The sequence below is a fragment of the Notolepis coatsorum genome, assembly GCF_963971535.1.
Source record: "Notolepis coatsorum genome assembly, chromosome: 14".
Taxonomy (NCBI): domain Eukaryota; kingdom Metazoa; phylum Chordata; class Actinopteri; order Aulopiformes; family Paralepididae; genus Notolepis; species Notolepis coatsorum.
The window spans coordinates 39,378,197-39,399,926 of NC_140178.1; the positions used below are offsets into that span (position 1 = coordinate 39,378,197).

The following is a 21,730-nucleotide window of genomic DNA, read 5'->3' on the forward strand; positions in this document are numbered from 1 at the left end:
ACAGTGCCAGATAAATAAAATATCCATTATATATCCTCCAATGAATGAACAAAAAGGCGCGTTGGGCAGTTGTCACCAGCTGTATGAGAGCGACAGGTCTTAACGGTTTAATTATTTTATTCAGCGACATTGCGTACACAAACTTATTGTTAACAAGAAGCATTACACTAACGCTTTCTTCTGATGAAATGAATGGACAAGAGAGCCATACGTCGGCCGTCTAATGAAGTTAGATTTGACACGTTTTAATATACACTTTGACTGCTGAATTTACACGTGGAACTGGACCACAACCTGGTTCAAGGTACTGCAGTCCAAACCTCTCCCCCGTGTCCCTGACAGAGAGGTGGAGCGCTGGGTATTTGATTAGCCAGGATAACGACCCCAAACACAGCGCTGCCAGAGTTTGCATTGATTGAAGCAGAGGGGATCAATTGGGTCAAAACGCCCGCTGAATCTCCAGTTTTTTGGCACATTGGACAATATTGGACATTAATAAATTAAATGTAATGAACTGACATGAAAGAAGTAAAACGTTAGAAGAAGTAAAAAATTTGAAAAACGGGGATTCGAACGCGGGTCGCCCGCGTGAGAGGGAAAACGACTAGCCATGAGACCACAGTGCGAGATAAATAAAATATACATTATATATCCTCCAATGAATGAACAAAAAGGCGCGTTGGGCAGTTGTCACCAGCTGTATGAGAGCGACAGGTCTTAACGGTTTAATTATTTTAATCAGCGACATTGCGTACACAAACGTATTGTTAACAAGAAGCATTACACTAACGCTTTCTTCTGATGAAATGAATGGACAAGAGAGCCATACGTCGGCCGTCTAATGAAGTTAGATTTGACACGTTTTAATATATACACTTTGACTGCTGAATTTACACGTTTAACTTATTCATTCTTTAACTCAGCAACATTCTAATCGTGCAGTCTGTAGACATACTGTAGGACGTTGTAGCATCCTACTGTATGAATGAAGTCACCAGCTGTAATGGAACTGAATGCAACTCGAGCTTCCAATGAATGAACAAAAAGCCGGTGCGTCAGGCAGTTGTCACCAGCTGTATGAGAGCGCCCCCGCTGGTCATTGTTAACATTAACCATGCCAAACGGCATCAAAACGGCCCCAAAACAGTTGTTCCATGACTATTTCTGGCTGTATCTGTACCTCGGTTTTGAAGTCAAGGTTCGGTACGTGTTTTCGGTACAGTGAGGGAAAGTTTGGTTTTCCATGTTCCACTCAGGGGTGATGTAGTGTGCAGTAACTAATTGTACGTGTAGGGCTGTCAACGAATATTCTATATTGAAATTAATAATCGACTTGTAAATAAAATAAAAATTATAATTATATTAGTGAGCATGTGTGTGTGGTTAACATACCGTTGTATTAGTTCAGTACACTACACAGCTGTTCGGTACGGTACATACTGAAACGGTTCGGTTCGGTACGGATACGTGTACCTTTACACCCCTAGTGGTCGGAGTTCTGAACCAGGAATCGTCAGTCAGGCAAAATATGGGGTCATGAGACAAAAAGTTTTAATCCACACCACAGCATGCAGTGTTCTACCACAGTACATCCCCATAATAATATACTGTAAAACTTGAATTAATTGCCCAAGCTTTTATTTGCTTCAATCACTGAACTCAACCGGCCTATATATGGGACAGCTGTCTATATGAATAGAATAGAATAGAATAGAAATCCTTTATTAATCCTGAGGGAAATTCGGCACTACAGATCGCTCACACTGAACAACAATAAACAATTAGGTAGTCAATAGGACTAAAATAGGAATGAGAATATAATAATATTAAAAATAAGAATAGAATAGAATAAAGAATAAAATACGGTCCGGGATATACATTCTGGTATGTATATACATTCTAAAATCTTAAATATACAACTATCCAGCCAAAAATATACAGAAATATACAGTAAAATGTACAGTAATATGTGTAAAAATGTAAAGTGAAAAGTGTCTTGTGTGTTGTGAGAAGTGTAACATTTTTAACGTGTCCAGGAAGATTTCGCCAGGCTGTACTGTCACCCTGTGCTTAGTGATGCAGTGAGGCACAGTGATGCATTATAGAGTCTAATGGCTGTCGGAATGAAGGACTTCCTGTGCCGTTCAGTGTTACATCTAGGGAATCTTAGTCTAACACTGAACGTGCTCCTTCTTTCAGCCAAGTCTGTGTGTAGTGGGTAGGAGGGGTTGTCCATGATGGCGTGGAGCTTAGCAAGGCTCCTCCTCTCCGCCACCACCGCTAGAGAGTCCAGCTCCACCCCAACCACGTTACTGGTCTTCCTGACCAGCTTTTCCAGCAGGTTTGTGTCCCCCACTCTCAGTCCGCTGCCCCAGCAGGTCACAGTGTACAAGAAGGCGCCCGCCACCACCGACTATGGGAGAGGCCTTTAATTCCTTTCACACAAAACTCTTGCTCAGGAAAGATGGGAAATACTATCAAATTGTTTATCAGTATGAATATTACTTGGCACATATCAATTACGAATCATTCACTCGAGAGACAGAGCATCTAGGCCAACCACATATTTTCTCTCGCTCTCTTGGGTTCAACTGAGGAATGTCTTGCTACTTCTCCTCCTGAGTTTTGTTCAGCAAATTTGACAACTGACAGCTTGAATTTCAGGTCGTACTTTTTTCTCTGCGCTACCATGGTGATTAGCAAATGTGACTCACATTTTGCAATGCAAGTCCAATTTTATTAATAAATACAAATACATACAATCTTTATCATAAATCGATCAATAGAGACCGTTTTAGATCCCCAATTATCATATCATGGGGTATCATTGGAAAGCCACACTCATTTGCTACAACCCTTTGCAAAGACTTTCGAGATCGCCAAATGATTGACGGAGCTAGAGCCCCGGGAGTCGGGGGTGGTAATGTGTACTTTTGCGTACTTTGGGGCACGCCTCACATATCGGCATGTAACTCGAGAACCGCTGAACGGATTTTGTCACCTGAAAGGGCAATCGACAGGCAACAAATAGGGCTTTAATTCTTGTATTAAAAGAAATGCACACCCGAGCCACTAGAGGTCGGCAAAGAATCGTCCAAATGTGGGCCCTTGGATGTTAAGAGGTCAATGTTTTTAAATATTTTTTTTGTAGCCAAGAGTAAAGACCATAACCCTATCAAAAACAGTAGTCAAAGTGTATATTTTTATTTTTACAGATGTTTTATACGATTTATAGGAAATACAAATTTATCGGAAAATGCTAATTATCGTAAAAAACGCAAGAAATTACTAAATCCAGATTCAACCCTGCCATTGGAAAGAGGAGCATTTTCCCTATCCATAGATGTATGATTTGGCCATAATAAGGTCCAAGGTCAAGTTCAAAACAAATGAAGACAAAGCTCCAGACCTCCCAAAACAAACTAGTGAGACTCCTGCACAACCTTCACTTTAGGACTCACCTAACGCCAGCCCACTTTAGCAGGCTGGGATGGCTTAGGGTTGAAGAAAGGGTACACCAGCTTAAAATGCTACTGGTTTTTAAAGTACTAAAAGAAACGGTCCCCAAGTACCTAGTCAATTATTTTAATAAAGTAGGAGATGTCCACAAACACGCCACAAGAGGAAGCCCCACGGACCTGGTCCCGCCGAGAGTCAGGACATGCATGGGGAAAGATGAATTTCTTTACTCGGCTACGGTAATGTGGAATGCCCTGCCAACATTTATAAAACTCCTGAACTCCCCTCTTGGATTTAAATCCGCCCTAAAAACATGGCTCAGCAGCAACTCAAATTGGTCTTAAAATGTTTTTTTTATCTCTTTTATCATAACTTGGCTTTTATTTCTTTTATCATGAGTTGCTTTTAAGGGTTTGCGGATTTTATTTTAACATTAGTTAACTGTATGAGTTGTCAGGTTAGGTGTTTTTATAAAAAAAAAATTAGAATGTGTCCTGTCAGTGTACATGTCCATTTGTGTTTCTGTGCCTTTTTATGTTCCATGTATGGACCACAATGGGAACAAGCCTTGGCTTTATTGTGTTTTATCCATTTTTGACCTGCGTTATTGACACTGTTATTGTCTTGTCTTTTAAAATGTTTTTTTTGTCATACGATTTGTGTCAAAATAAAGTATTCAAATTCAAATTCAAGGTCAAATATGAATTTATAATTAAAGTCGATTATCATTAATTACTGTATCTACAAATCCTTCTGTTTAATCATCTTCCCGCGGTTCATTTGCTTAGATTTTTGGTACACATGATCTCAATAAGGTGGTGAATGAGCTCAGTGAGCATTTTCTCCTACCCGTATACATTTTTGATCATCATCATCAAAATCATAAATCATAATTAATCATAATTAATTTATTCATTACAATTGAATAATTATGGGGCGCCCATGTGGCGCGTACCATAGTGCCACACGCACCTACGCGGCCGACCCGGGTTCGATCCCAGCACCCGACGTTATTTGTCGCATGTCCTCCCCACCTCTCCTCCCGTTCGCCCTCTCCTCTGTCGGTCCTGCGTGACCATGAAAAAGCTGTAAAAATGCTAAAATATAATAAAAAAGTAATAAAAAATTAATAATTACTAGTAACAGACACAATATGTCTGACACTGGAAATACATACCCCCAGGTCCCTAGATGTTCCTAGATACCAAGAACATGCAAATTGACCTTGCAGAAGTGGAGCAATCTTCCATTTACTTAGGCATGTACCTTTAGGCGAAAACGGTCTACAGATTAACAGGTTAAAATAAACTGCTTCGCAGCATCAATGGCAACCAGATAAATAATTAATGTAGACTCTGCTTCTAATTGAGACCTGCCTTTGTTTGTCAAAACGTGTAGCCACACCTGGCCAGTAGAAGGGATATGAGACTCGGCTTTTAAATTACATTTACGGGGTGTGTAAGTTGTATTATATGAGAGAGACATTGCTTATTGTTTTTTACAAACCGAGTACCATTGTATTGGGGTAACGCTAAGCTTCTCTACAGCAGATATAACTCTGCAAATAATACCAAAAACATCTGGATGTATAGACAGCACGGTAAGGGGGAAAATATGTTTTATTGAATTTTGGGTCAACTGCCCCTTTAAGTGTTCAGGCCTACAGGCCAAATGACTGTTCAACAATTTCGATGTGATCAATGTCATCATCTAATTCTGCGGGCAAGACCTTCACTCTGTACTTTATTTAAACACAAAAATGCCACCTGCAAGTTATAATGGCATTGGGATAATGGATTTTTGCCTCTATGTGTGTGTATGTGTGTGTGTGTGTGTGTGTGTGTGTGTGTGTGTGTGTGTGTGTGTGTGTGTGTGTGTGTGTGTGTGTGTGTGTGTGTGTGTGTGTGTGTGTGTGTGTGTGTGTGTGTGTGTGTGTGTGTGTGTGTGTGTGTGTGTGTGTGTGTGTGTGTGTGTGTGTGTGTGTGTGTGTGTGTGTGTGTGTGTGTGTGTGTGTGTGTGTGTGTGTGTGTGTGTGTGTGTGTGTGTGTGTGTGTGTGTGTGTGTGTGTGTGTGTGTGTGTGTGTGGTGCGTGCGTGCGTGCGTGCGTGCGTGCGTGCGTGCGTGCGTGCGTGCGTGCGTGCGTGCGTGCGTGCGTGCGTGCGTGCGTGCGTGCGTGCGTGCGTGCGTGCGTGCGTGCGTGCGTGCGTGCGTGCGTGCGTGCGTGCGTGCGTGCGTGCGTGCGTGCGTGCGTGCGTGCGTGCGTGCGTGCGTGCGTGCGTGCGTGCGTGTGTGTGTGTAACCGGGGGGTCATATCAGACAAATGAGCGTGGCACTCAAATATTTGCTGAAGGACCCCATTAGGCGCCTAAAGCACACAAAAGTGCCTGTCTGAAAAGCCAGTGTGGGGAAATTGGATGCAGCGGGCGATTAATCAATCAACAAGAATACCATGACGCCGCTGTAATACACTATGAGGGTGATGTGTAATCACACACACACACACACACACACAGACACACACACACACATGCACACACACACACACACACACACACACACACACACACACACACACACACACACACACACACACACACACACACACACACACATACACATACATAAATACCACAACATACAAACAAAGCAGTGTAGTTGCTGTTCTGCAGGATCTGTGAGGTCCCATTGGGTTTTGTAGTAAATTCATGAAGCCAAATTGGTAATTATTTACCACAATAGTACGGGGCTGATGCCGGCTAATTACAGCCAGCTAATTGTTCCGCTTCTGGTGCGTTCTGCCACACTGCCCGAGCACTGTGTTCTGGACTAATGACATGGAATGAAAGAGAGAGAGAGAGAGAGAGAGAGAGAGAGAGAGAGAGAGAGAGAGAGAGAGAGAGAGAGAGAGAGAGAGAGAGAGAGAGAGAGAGAGGCAAAGAGAGAGAGAGAGAGAAAGAGAGAGAGGCAAAGAGAGAGAGAGAGAGAAAGAGAGAGGCAAAGAGAGAGAGAGAGAGAGAAAGAGAGAGGCAAAGAGAGAGAGAGAGAGAGAAAGAGAGAGAAAGAGAGAGGCAAAGAGAGAGGGAGAGGCCCTTTATCTCTCTCTCTCCTCCCTCTATGTGTCTCTGGTTATTGTGTCAAGCAGTGTGTCCACTCTTTATTATTTATTTCTGTATCTGTTCTGTTCAGAGATACAAAATGATATACTCACAAACCAACCCACCTGTCTCTCTCTCCCCACCAGGCCTTAGCAACATCATCGGCATCATCGTCTACATCTCGGCCAATTCCGGCGACCCCGGTCAGAGCGACAGCAAGAAGTCCTACTCCTACGGCTGGTCCTTCTACTTCGGAGCGCTCTCCTTCATCATGGCCGAGATGGTGGGCGTCCTAGCCGTGCACATGTTCATCGAGAAGCACCGCAAGCAGCGAGCCAAGTCCCGCACCGAGCTCATCAAGAAGTCCGCCTTCAGCCGCATCCCCTCCTACCGCTACCGCTTCCGGCGCCGCTCCAGCGTGCGCTCCTCTGAGGTGCCCAGCCGCGATGCCTCCCCGCTGGGGAAGGGCGGGTACACGGGGCCCGCCGCCTCCGAGATGCCCATGTACACGCTGAACCCGCGTGAGGCGGGCACCGCGGGCGCCAAGACGGCGGGCGGCGGAGGAGGAGGGATGGGCGGGCTGCTCAACTCGGAGAGGGAGTTCCTCCAGAGCAGCACGCTCACCAAGGACTATAACAAGGACCCCAACCGCAGGACCACGCCTGTCTGAGAGGCGCCGTCGCCATGGATATCGCTCCCCCGATCAGAATATCAATCAGAGGATGAGGATGACAACGACGGTGCGGGTGAAGGGGAAGCGGAGAGGAGTCGCAGGGGACAGATTTAGGGAGTGGCGGGGGGAGGAGGGTGGGGCGGGTTGATGAAATTCGACTGTGAACTTTTGAACTATGAACTTTTAGCCTTTGAACTGTGAATTGGGAACCCTGTTAGGGTCCGTGTGTAGCAGGGTCTGTTTCCATGGAGAAGTTGTTCCCAACGCCAGGTTTTCTTGGATCAAAACATGCCATGTAATCCCTTACGTAAAGGTGTATTCTCTTGGCCCTATTTATGTTTATAAATTGGCATTAATGCTTATGCTTATAAATTGGCCTTTTGGCCTTTTTGAGAAAAAATACAGACAAGATCCACCTTTTAAAACATTGAAAATAATTGATGAAGGCATATCATGCAGTGTTAATGTTTGGGGCAACTTCTCCGAGCCACTATGAGAATATTGTGAACTAAAAGAGATGGGAAGGGGGTTAGGGGTTCGAGGGGGTTGCAGAGAGGAGAGAGACTTCGCGTGAACTTTGACCTCCTGACGTTTTGGACAGTAGTAGGGTCAGGGTCAGCTCGGCATGCCGGCTGTGGGGCTTCCAGGCGTTTCTTATGATCAGTATTTTATTTAAATCAGAGGAAGTCAACACCGCAGGGGATCGGGGTCGATTCACTTAATTCAATTGATTCAGAATGTAAATTAGAACTGCAATTCAGTCTGTGACACTTTACTTCGGCAGGCCACAAATAATGATTATGTACCCCAGGAAATAAAGAGGAACGATGTGTTTGCAACACGATACTATTTAACTCTTAAGTTAACTTTTAGAATTAGAATTAGAGTTAGGTAGAAAGCAGGTAGGAAAAAAATTGGGATTTGAGAGTCAAACTGTACTGAATGTGTCACTGGGAACAAAGGGATGCAAAGTAGAAGCCTTTCTGGAAGGACTTCCCTGCACTGAGACATCAGGTCTGAGACGTGTTCCGTATTGGCTCCGGCTGTAGGTACTTGGTCATTATTATTGTGCCTCCTAGTATGTAAAGTGTATTTCTGACAGCCCACTCATGGCAGCATTCATTATTGATCATTCATCTATATTCCTCCATGCATTCTTCTCACAGTGCAAGTACGCTTCCTGAATTCCTTGAATTGAAGCTGAACTGACCCCTATCCTCGGTACAATTTACCCTGAACGACAGCTGATTTTGAATCAGATGTTTCTAACCCCCCTCCCGTAGTGGTGACCGACGGGACACACAGGGATATGGGATAAACTAACTGCGGATCAGTTTTTTTGTGGGTGGGGGTGTGCCTCGATGATGATGATGATGATGATGATGATAATACTATTGAAAATCTTTTAGATGGTAAATGTTAGATCATTGGTGCTTCCTTTTAATCCTATTTTTTCAGTCACACAAGTCTTGAATTCTTTTATTTATTTTTACACCTGAAACGTGTCTGAAAATACGTCTGTCTGTCTATGTCCGTCTGCCTTTCACTGCCCGTCCATCACCCACCGTTCCTCTGTATCCTCATAGCTCGCTCCACACTGCTGTCCTCGCCACCATCTCTCCACCCTCTCTCCCTCTCTCTCTCTCTCTCTCTCTCTCTCTCTCTCTCTCTCTCTCACCCTCTCTTTCTTCTTCATCTCTTTTGAGGGCTACTTGGCTAGATAAAGGTCTTCCCTTGTAGACTAAGTGAGGTTTCTCAGAGTTTCATTGAGGATACGGTTTGTTCGGGAGACATTGAGGAGAGGAGAATATTGCACTGTGCGAATTGTGCCGTATAGCGCAGAAGCAGAGCAATAGTTGGAGACACAGCGCAGCGAACGCGCAGGGAGAGGCGACGTTACTAGCCGTTACTACTCCGTCTTTTTGAGACCAGATTGGTTCCGAATTGTCTTCACTCGCCAGAATGACTGAATGGAGAATGCATGAAGATAGAGGCCGAAAACCCAAATACCTTGACTAGTGCCAAAAAAAATCCCTTAAAATCAGCCCCTAGATACAGAGTGTAGTCACAGCCATAAAGGTGAGTGAGAAAGGAGTGAGTAGGATGGAGGTGGTGTTTGAAACGTATTAGAACGTGGCCCTCAATAAGGAGCGATAGATGCTCAGAGAATTGGAACGGAACATCACTCACAGGATTTCGCGCTGCATCTATTGAGCTGTCACTCACAGCCTCTCCTCCACTTTATCTCTCAAAACACTGCGCCACGCACACGCATGCAAATGCGCACACACACACACACACACACACACACACACACACACACACACACACACACACACACACACACACACACACACACACACACACACACACACAAAGACGCGTACACACACAAACAAACGTACACACACAAACACACACACACACGCATAAACACACAGTCCATACGGGACAAGGGGAAATCGCTCGCGCACATCAGCTTAGTTCACAGTGCTCATAGATCCATCTAGCTGTCACATATATATTGAGTTGGTGTCACATCACTTCTCAGGCACACATACAGCTCTGACTGTATCATATTTCAAGCACACATAAAACTGTATCGTATATCACGTAAGCACATAAAGCGTGTGACATTTAGAGTGTCTGCCACGGGGGAAACGTGTAAACCCATCATGACATTTAGCTGTAATATGCAGAAACCCTGATAGCACCTCCCTTTTTATGTGTGATGGAAACATGTGCAGTTAGATCTGCTGACCATCTCGGGGAGATTAATTTGGCGAGATTTGTTTGAACCTTTACATATTCAGGGTAGATTCGCTGAGCACAGATTCTCTCTTTCCAGCAATGCCCTGCTTCACACACTCACAGCTCCTCACAGTTACACCTGGGAGCTGCCTGGTACAAACCACAGACACTGCTGCCCATTCAGCGGCTCCACTGGAGCGGTTGGAGGTTAGGTGCCTTGCTCAAGGGCACTTCAACAGTGGGGGTGTTGAGGGAGGGAGAGAGTTCATTCGCTATACGCCCCGCTCCACATTTTACTGCCGATCTGGGGATCAAACTCGCAACCTTCCAGTCACAAGCCCTCTTCTATAACCACCACTGCTTATATGTCTATACTATGTTGGCAAGAGGTGGGTACCTTGGCACAACACCGGCTAATCATCGGAATACTGTTCCAATGTTCCGGGATGTTGCGTTTACATTGGCACATAATCGTATCAAATGAGTAAACAGCATCTACGAGTCATCAGGCCATTGTAACGGCGTACATCTCCCCAATGCAAATACACATTGGCTAGCGTCCGTGCTAGTGGGGGAAATGCACTGATGTCATCAGATCACATCAGTCATCAGAACAGCGTTAATCGCACACATGTGCAACCTAACACGCATGCACATACATGCACACATACACATACAGTCAGGCAGAGATACTGTACCACTAAAGTTGTATATCTTCTGTGGAGAAAAGCTTGAATTAAGACATTTATCATCTCACTAGACAACATCTGGTACATGCACACGCATAAACACAAACATACACACACACACACAGATACATGCATCCACACATACAGTACACACACAAACAAATAGACACAAATGTACAGACACACATGGAAGGGGTGTTCTTAAGAGGAACAGGGAGGAGAGGCTGAATTGATAGTGTGAGAAAATTGAAGAAAACAGAGGGGGGGGAAAAACAAGTTGAGAAGAGGGGAGATGGAGAGGAGAGAGGGGAAGAGGTTTATGAGTAGAAAAAGACAGAGCAGAGGGGAGAGAGGGTTGGGGGAGGGTGTAACATGTGTAACAAGTAAAGAATTGTCACTGCATTTTTTTTTCAAGCCTTCCTCCTGAGCCTGTAAGTAATGAGTGCGAGTGTGAGAATGGAAGAAGAAGAAGAAAGACAAATATATCTTCCTGCATTTGTGTTTGCTCTCTTACCTCTAAACCACCAAACACTGTTTTGTATTAAGGATAACGTGAAACGACACCACAAGTTTGACAAGTTGATACATCACACCCACTACCACTAGCCTACTACTACTACTACTACTACTACTACTACTATTATTATTAATATCATGAAAAATAATAATAATAAAAACGGTTAAAAACCTCAGTAAACGCTGTTCAATTCATGCCGCTGCTGTTTTATCTACTGTACGTTACGCCATAAAAAGGGAGTATAAAGGGATATAAAGTTGGCGCATGTAAATATTAATCTTTGGAAGTTTAGCTACAACAGCCGCCTTCATTCTGAAGTTGGCTTGTGGGAGGGGGTGGGGGTGCATAGTCTTGCCCCCCTGCTCTTCTTCTCCAAACAAAGGCTTTTAATTTCTAAAGGACATGAGCGCACACAAGGGCTTTTTATGCTCAGTGTCGCAGCGGCTTCCTTCTGGGTTGTTAGTGGGTAGGGGGGGGGGGGGGGGGGGGAGTACATTTGCACAGCAACAACCGTTCTTAAACCAGCTGAACTAATGACATAACATGCTACATGTAATATATATATTACATGAGCGGGGGGAACAGGGAGGTTTTATTACACTCTACTGCTCATATGTACTCCAGATCTGTAATGCTAGGTTAGCTTCAGGTTAGCCCCGAGGTAGCTGCAGGTTAGCTTTCAGGTTTGCCTGTATGTTAGGTAGTTTTTTTGCAGGTGAGCACCAGGCTAACTCGTATAGGCTCAGCTCAGCTTTTAAGGTGATGATCCACGGGCAACTTTTTGAGGCAATACAGGTTGGCGATGTTGCTTTCGGTCTATAGACCGATCATTAACATCTGACAGGATATAAACGTGGACCAAAGCTGTTCCCTAGCAACGCAATTCCACTGAAAAGCTCTATAGGGAACGACACTGTTACAAAATACAAGTTTTCATAATTGATACCAAAATGACACCATCTTCATTGCCTCAGAATGCTGCTTGTGTGTGTTATGCCTGTTTAGGCTGCCTTTGGGTTTCCCTTCAGGCATGCTGTTAGGTTAGCTTCTCTAATGCTAGGCTACTCTATGTATTCTCTTTGGTATGGGACTTGCTGCAGTATAAGGCATCAACAGTAGCAGCCAGTAGTTCAGCTCGCATCAGAAGCGATTTCTCTTATTAGGGCCCTGAGGACCGTGAGGGTCGACCTAGGGTCAGAGTTCAAAGTTCAAACTGCCATCCATGAGCCATGTACACATTGACCTTCCAAACCATGCATGCCATATCCATCTGCTTCCAACATTCACATTCTCTCTATCTCGTGACGGGTCTCAAATTGCACCCTATTCACTGTTTAGTATGTGGGGACACTACACAGTAGTGCACTGCAATTAATACAGTACGCCTTATGAGGGTGTGTGGGCCATACAGGTCTGTGTGTTTAGTAAGTAAGTTTACTTCTATAGGCCACTGGGTGCTTTTTGAGACAAATCCTCTATCTATCTCAGCATCTTTCTAGCGCCATAGAGCTTTCGAAAGTCTCACATCAAGACAAATAATCACATTATTAGTAAAGGAAAAAGAAAAAAAGAAGAAAAAAAGAAAGAAAGAAAAAAAAGACATTCTACTCTAAAGGTGCCATTGTGCAGAGGATGACACACTCTGACACGTACTATACTAATTATTCTCGCAGGGGTTTTGAGTGATGGAAGCGGAGTTGGGTTGCCGGGGTTGTAGTATTTGTAATATTACTCTAGTTTTATATTCTACTTCGATGTGGTTTGTGAGTTTGTGTTTTGTTTTTTTTATCGGTTCCAAAGCCTCCCCCAAGGAACTGCAAAGTAGTGAGAGGGACAAGAAGGGAGGAAGAGAGAGAGGGAGAGAGAGAGAGCGAGAACAGAGTGCTTGACTGATCTCTCAAGGACGTTAGCCTCCTTCTCCTCGGTGCAGCCAGAAGTCACTGTTTGTCAACGGGACACTTAATGTTGCAGTCACAATGCACACACACACACACACACACACACACACACACACACACACACACACACACACACACACACACACACACACACACACACACACACACACACACACACACTAACTCATATAGAGAAGCACACACACATACACAGTACTGGTACACATACAGTACATACAACACACAGCATAGTGTAGGTATCACCCATTCACAAACATATACACTATACACACACACGCATATATACAGTACAGTGCATGCTTGTTCTCTCACACACACACATAGGCACACACAGGTACACACTCGTGCACAGTGACTGCAGCTGCCTACTCTATTCCAGGCCACAGCCCAGTCCTTCCTAGGCCCGGTGACGTGTGGAGAGAATTGTGTCCCGTTAAAAGAAATATCACTGTGTTGCGTTCTGGAAAATCATTGTGAGATTCTTTGGAAGAAAAAAAAAATGACAAAAGAAAACAACTGTTATTGTTACTGACGTGTCACGTTACTTCAAAATTCCGCTATGGAACTTCCGGAACACTGAGCCAGCCAATCAACCATGGAGGACAAAAAAAAACTCTTCGGTTCTGAGAAATGGGATTTGATGGAACAGTTCTGAGACACACACACACACACACACACACACACACACACAACACACTGTACACTGTACACTTTGCACTTGCTCTCACTCATACGATCACATACACATTTTACACACATACACAACACACATACAGTACACAACACACACACAAATACACACATAGCTGTGTGAGGAGGGATAAGGAGTCGGCTTATGTGTATAAAACATGTGTGCGTGGCTGCGCGCCTGTGTGTCTGTGTGTGTGTCTGAGCACACGCGCATGTGTGTATGTATATGTGTGTGCGTGCGTGTGTGTGTGTGTGTGTGAGCGCAGTCGGCCTCTCCTTGCCCATGCACCCAGTGCCTGCCTCTCCTGCCTTCAGAAGGGCCTCAGATCAGCTATGAGGCTTCCAATTAACCTCCTCCACATCCACACAACCTTTAACGACTGTGCTGAGATCAGATTTAGAGATCTACACCCCCCCCCCCCCAGAATTAATTCCTCAATAGACCAAGCAACTAGGACTGTTCTGGAAATAGTGTTACATTGTCAAACGTTTATTTTGAAATGAAAGGCAAGAAGGATAGGTTATTGTTTTGAAAGACTAGCTAGAAGGTGAGGCTTTTATTTAGAATTTTACTTTCAGATATGTGTGGTTGTCCTAACTTCACTGAGCCATCTGATCAGCGGAGGGGGCGGTTAGCATACATAGTCCCCTATGACAGCTATTCTTCAATCAGTGTAAATTCAGCCAGGGTCACCAATCTTATTTTGATATCAAGATGACAAAAAGCCTAGGTAGCTCACCCTGTAACTGACAGCTCAGTGTAGAAAGATGTGTCCACATCAGGATGACAAGCAGATGTGGTGTTTACATTGAGAACTCATGCAAGGTTGGCACGGCAACTGACTGTGGAACAAAAGCTCAACATTGCAGCATGTTCTAACAGGCTTTTGGGCCCAGATAAAGTCTGGTAAGCAAGCTTTGTCCAGGCCAGGGTATTCACAGCACGTCTGAATGACTACATCTCTTTTTTACATGAATTGTATGACTTCAGGAGTTCCTGTGTGAATTCACAAGTAGTTTGAGTTCTAAAGACTCAAATGAATGAGACAATTCCCAAAGAAAGAACCATAATTCTTTGACTTTCTATGTCAAGCTGTTGTGGGCAGAGTCAGGTTACCATTGTTTTAGCAGAAACCAAATTCTCTAAACAATTTTTGAAAAGGATAATGATAATGATCACGATTCGCTATCCCAAGCAGGTTTAAGAGAGCCAAAAAAAACTTGACCAGGTAGTACTATGTTGCTGAAGTAAGAGGTATTGACTACTAACAATGACCTCCATGACATTGCATGATGAGATGCCCAATATTCTAAAGATCAACTGACATAGAATCGTATGGTAACAATGGCATTTGAGGTGGATTGTGGAGCTTATATTGAAAACGGCATTGACCAAACTCTTATTAATAGCTCTGCCCGACTTTAACCATTTCCAACTGACCTGAAGACTGTTAAAAAGCAAACACCACTAAGGAGAACAGAAGGAGGGGTCACTGACATCTCTTAACAATATGTTTACATAGTTACATTTTTCAGCAATAAAAACAGTTGCATATCCAAATTATTAGTGTGGTAAATAGCATGCTTTCCATAATGAATAAATAAGTAAAATAGGATGCACTTTTAATGGTATTAATACAGAATCTTTAACATTCAGAATACCTGCGCTGATAATAGTCTCATAATTTATGCTCATAGTGAATGAATGTAGAACTAAGGAACGTGTTCCAAGATGTTCCAAGACATACGAGCTGTGCAACAGCCAATGGTTGTGCAAGGCGTCATTTCGCATGCCGGTTAATGTACCACAAGATCAAACAGCGTTGGTGCAAAACCTATCCAGGTCCTGTGAGATTAGTCAGATGAAAGGAAGTCAGACAGCTTGGAATGTTCCCCTGTGCACTTGCCTTGCCACGAAGGAATAGCAATATGGAACATGGACACTTTCCACCAGTTCAATGATACATATGTTCATATAACCAAAAATTGGGCAACATTTTAACTGGAAGTACTTGAGTCTTCAAAATGCATATATTTTTTCCCATTTAAAAATGTAGGTCAGAAATTGTACTTGGGGAAGAAAGGAAATAAGACACACAAATCACATCATATATAATATGGGGTATAACAGAGCCACAGTCATTCACCCGAGGCAGAAACACACAATGAGGATTTCCATTCCTATCCGGTCATTGGTTGTGAAGCTACTTAGGCAACCGTACATGGTGGCAGTTTTGGGTAGTGACAACTGACGTTGTGAAAGTTTACATTTATGGTAGGCTACACTCAGGGGTGTAAAAAGTACCAAGAAATTATACTTAAGTGAAGTATGGGTACCGTCTCAAAGTCTTACTCAAGTAAAAGTCAGAGTATCTGGCTAAAAACACACTAAAAAGTGAGTAAAAGTCAAAAAGTTTCTACTTTTAAATGTACTTAAGTACTAAAAAGTAAAAGTTAAAACTTTTTTTCTAACTGTCTATTCTTCTGACAGCAGGTGTTTAATCAAAGATACCCGCTTTCTAGTCTTGCACAACGACCAATCAGAAACAAATATACTAATTAAAATAGTTGGACCTGCAAGATTTGTACTTTGTACTCTGTAGGTCTCCCTTTTTGTAAGGAGTAAAAAGTATGTTTTTTTCTCTGAAATGTAATTGAGTAAAAGTACAAGTATACAAACCTAATAATAATACTAGAGTAAAGTACAAATCCCCCAAAACAGTACTTAAGTATTGTAACATAAATACAATTACTCAAGTACTTTACACGCCTGCATTTATGGTAGGCTACACTACTATTACAGAGTGGAGCTGTTTGTACACACGGGTACTCCAGTGGCTTTAAACAAATCAGTAACCATAGTACCGATCAACAAAATGCTAACAAATTTTTTTTCATTCTTCCACACATAATCCACTAAATCCATTATAAAACGGTGTTGATAAAATGTTCATGTTGTTTTGGATATTTTACCATGCATTATAAAATTATCTCACTAGACACAATACTATCAGTATGATTATGAGCCCACTCAGTTGCCTCAGTCCTCCTGGGCAATGTGCTTTGTTTCACTGTGCAGCTAACAACTTGTCCAGTCCAAGTTGGTACACACTACATGGAGGAACCAAATTTGTACTAAACTTCGGGAGTCACTACCTGTCTCCAGCAGGTAATCACTTAAAAGAACACGCCAACTTTTTGGAAGATTATCTTATTAGTCTTCTTCCCCAGAGTCAGACAAGAAGATAGGTACCCTGCATGCAGTACAGAGAGAGAGACAATGAGTGTAAACTAGCTAGCGCTAGTAAACTAGCTAGCATGCTGCGGGTCTTTCTCTCTGACTGCATGCACAGAGATAAGAAGGGCACCTATCTTCTTGTCTGACTCTGGGGAAGACGACAAATAACATAATCTTCCAAAAAGTTGGCGTTCCTTTTAAGTGGTAGAATGTGGTTGTCACTCTCCTTCATAAGTGAACTGTGTGTGAACTCAACAGGATTAAGTACTCAAATGAAGAGTGACATTTCGCTGCTGTGTGTCTGTGGCCTTAGTCAATGTGAAGGAATTCTAAGTGGGGACAAAGTGTCATTGTACAGTCCTATTAGCTCACTGACTCTTCCTTCTCTTCTCCTCCTAGAAACATCATTGGTTCTGGGTGGAAGTCGCCCCCCAAAACACAGACGCAGGATCAGCTGAAGTCTACACTAGCTCCTTTAAATATCAAAGCCACACTTTGACAAGGTTTGACAGATGTAGCGCTTTGTTTTCTAGTGAAATTATATAATTGGAATTGATAGAAAGGGCGTAAGGTGAAACACAGACCTTGTTTCTGGTGGTACACCAAGGTCTTTATAAGAAGGAAAAAAAACAGGTGATGACGTTTCCTTGACAACAATGTGTAAATTCAGCACCCACAGGACAACACTGATCCCAGTCAGTGCTCCAGTACCGGTTTACTTGCACATGAGTGACCAAACCCTCATTATATAAGAACCCTGTGGTAGACCTAAACACGCTGCCTCAGAGTCTCATAATGTTGTCATGGAGGTGAGACACAACTGCCACTGGAATCTTAAACCAGATTATGCCTTTTTGCCATGGTAACACATCACTAAACCCTGCTCATTTCCATGGTAACACATCACCAAACCCCTGCTCATTTCCATGGTAACACATCACCAAACCCCTGCTCATTTCCATGGTAACACATCACCAAACCCCTGCTCATTTCCGTGGTAACACATCACCAAACCCCTGCTCATTTCCATGGTAACACATCACTGAAACTCTGCTTGTTTCTGTGCTAACACGCCACTATAACCCTGCTCATTTCCATGGTAACTCATCACGAAACCCATGCTTGTTTCCATGGTGACACATCACTGAAGCCCTGCTTGTTTCTGTGGTAACACACCACTAAACCCCTGCAAATTTTGATGGTAAAACATCACTAAACCCTGGTAATTCCCATGGGAACACATCACTAAACCCTGCTAATTTCCATGGTAATACATCACTAAACCCTGCTAATTCCCATGGTAACACATCACTAAGCCCTGCTCATTTCCATGGTAATACATCACTAAACCCTGCTAATTCCCATGGTAACACATCACTAAACCCTGCTTATTTCCATGCACATCACTAAATCCCTGTTCATGTCCATGGCAACACATCACTAAGCCCTGCTCATTTCCATGGTAATACATCGGGCTTCAGAATAAACCCCTGCTCATTTCCATGGTAACATTATGGCTGCCAGCCATCATAGATGTATGGTACCATAGCCAAATTACTAGGCATTAGGAATACCCATTCTGATACCCTAAATAGACCGATTGAAAATTACAAACCTTTATTAAGAACGTTGTGATGAGTGGGATAGGACCTAGCTGTTGCTTAGCGACGGGAAATCTTTTCGTGGGCAAGGATACCACTTTTTCACTGCCAATTCTGATTCTGACACCAGAATTGTAGCTACCAATCTGATCGTTTACTTAATTGTGAAGACTTAAGCCATTAGTTAGAGGGTCAGTGGGCGAAAATTTATTAGGAAAGAAAGAATGCATTAAACAAGCGTGCGAGAGATCTAGCATGCTTTGATATCTGACATGTTAAACATGGTTCGTGATAGGGATTTTGGCATTAGGGAAGTTGTCTATTTTTAGCCTTGCATGGCCCAATACTCAATAGCAGTATCAGTAAATCCCTACTTTGGTTTTCAACCATTGCAACCAATTCAGGGTCGTGGCTTTGATGAATAAAAGAGGTTCATGATGATGAAGTGCTTTTAAATCTGTGTCTGTGGGCCACTTTTATCCTGCTCCATGCCAATGAGCCCTATCAGATACATAGGCCTCTATCAACGCACACACACAGTAGATACACACACACAAATACATCTATCTCTGCATACACACGCACACTTATAGACTACCACCCGCCAACACACACACACACACACCCTCCGTCTTGCACACTCACACACACACACACACACACACACATACATACACACACACACACATAATAGCTGCCAGCCAGCCACTTTCACTGTATACTTTGTAACGCCAACCACCAAGAAACAGCGGTCTGACAGAGACACGCGCTGTGGTAAAAGCACACTTTTCCTTACCTATATGACTATGATGATACCTATATATATAGAGAGAGACATAATATTATATTATACCCTATAATACTTAGACAATAAACAAACACCTTTTCAAAGTGTCTGTGGTGAGGTGTTTTATTGGGGGTGGGGTGGGAGGGGGAATGTGTGTGTGTGTGTGTGTGTGTGTGTGTGTGTGTGTGTGTGTGTGTGTGTGTGTGTGTGTGTGTGTGTGTGTGTGTGTGTGTGTGTGTGTGTGTGTGTGTGTGTGTGTGTGTGTGTGTGTGTGTGTGTGTGTGTGTGTGTGTGTGTGTGTGTGTGTGTGTGTGTGTGTGCGCATGCATGCAGTTGGGTTAATAGGTGTGTGTGTGTGGTTAATCTCTGTCTTTCTCTTGCTTTCTATCTCTCAATCTCTCTCTTTCCTTCACACACACACACACACACACATACACAGGAATAAAGAGATGTCTTGTCCATATAGTTTGGCTATCTATTGGTCATTATCTAATTTAATTTCAAACCTTTATTTATTCTCTTTAAGACATTGAGTTTTCCCTAATTTGCAATGATGTTGAGATATTGCCCATGCCATATTAAAAACAGGAGGGGGAAACCAGTTTAGATAATTAGACATTGAATAAATATGGCAAAAAACAGATGAATAATATAAAATGTTGATATAAATATCAAAGAAATTACAAACTTAAGCAGGGACATTTGTAATTATGTTTTTAAATTGTCTATAGGATATTAGAGTATTATAGAGTATTGATCTTTAGCATGAGCTGAAGCTGGTCATTAAAACAGAAGGCTGACTTTCCAAGTTCAGTCTGTACTCTGGGGACCTCAAGCATCAGCCAGTCATTTGAAGGTGTGAGATACAGTAGGGTCCATAATTCCAATCTAGCAACATTGTTTCAAAGGTGGTAATTTCACCTTTAACCGATACCAATGTTTATTTCACCTCTCTGCCAGAGAAGACCAACCCACTTTATGATACAGGATGCAGTGGTGAGTATCATATCTACAGTATCAGCAGTAGTAAATCTGAGAGTATGTAAGGGATAATGTATAGCTACGAGGTCATTGTCGCAAAATAATTCACTGCCTCAACATCGCTTATTTGCATTATTTGCTTAGCAACGAAAGCAGTAGCTATGTGATTTTGTGTGTGTCAAAGGTTTAGGCTACATGTCAGCAAATGTATTTTCTGTCAACTATCGCATTAGCAAACACTGTAACAGGAAGTAAACGCAGGTCCTTTTATAATATTATTGTTGTCACTTTGAAACCGTCTATATTACCATCCACACCTGAGGACTGTTTGATGTGTGAGTAGTGCATGAGACTCAGGAAGTTGGGATGTACAACTGTCTAATGTTCATCCAGTAAGTGGTAGCAAATCAGGTAACTCCTGCACCAAGCTAATGTTCATCCAGTAAGTGGTAACAAACCAGGTGACTCCTGCACCAAGCCAATGTTCATCCAGTAAGTGGTAACAAACCAGGTGACTCCTGCACCAAGCTAATGTTCATCCAGTAAGTGGTAGCAGATCAGGTGTCTCCTGCACCAAGCCAATGTTCATCCAGTAAGTGGTAACAAACCAGGTGACTCCTGCACCAAGCTAATGTTCATCCAGTAAGTGGTAGCAGATCAGGTGTCTCCTGCACCAAACCAATGTTCATCCAGTAAGTGGTAGAAAATCAGGTGTCTCATGCACACTAGACTTAGTACTTGACTTAGTCTCAGGCGCCTCGGTGTTCTAAACTCCGTGTCGGTCAATTATTTTGCGACAATGACCGAGTATAGCTATACATTATCCCGCTTATTACATGGCTAACTTACTAACAATATACCTAATTCATTTTACACCATCGACAAGACGAGATCAAATGCAGACGCAGTTGTTCTGTGGCTCCTCTGTCATCATCGCCGGCAGACGGTCTGATTGCACTGATGAGAAATAATTCACCGCTGTCAGGGGCAACCGAGCGCTGTTGACCAATCACAATCAAGCATTTTGGCGAATGTTAAAACGCCATGTAATAAAGAATGATAGACCATGTCTAGAGGTTTCTGGGTGGAAGGAGCAGCATTTCTATTAATCCAAGAAAAACTGCCTCAATGCCCCCTCTTTCTGCTAACCATTGGGAAGATGGTTCAGTTCCTGTACAAGAAGCCACTTTTTTATAATTTACTGCCAAGTCTATATGGTATTTAAATGTAAATGTCTCATTAACACTTTAATCGCCGGGAACGCCGTAACTCGTCTTTGCTCGCCATGCTCATTCTGCCGAAGACGCCGTAACTCGTCTTTGATATCAAT

General features: G+C 43.0%; 1 protein-coding gene across 1 annotated transcript in view; it reads left to right on the forward strand.

The window, feature by feature from the left end:
- Positions 1-7,224, forward strand: part of cacng3b (calcium channel, voltage-dependent, gamma subunit 3b) — a gene marked incomplete at both ends in the record, with an annotated part of 94,198 nt that extends 86,974 nt beyond the window's left edge. Inside the window, one exon of the mRNA XM_084329086.1 lies at positions 6,701-7,224. Within this exon, the coding sequence (XP_084185212.1) occupies positions 6,701-7,224 (524 nt within the window). The remainder of the gene's footprint in view (positions 1-6,700) is intronic.
- Between the last annotated feature and the right edge of the window lie 14,506 nt (positions 7,225-21,730).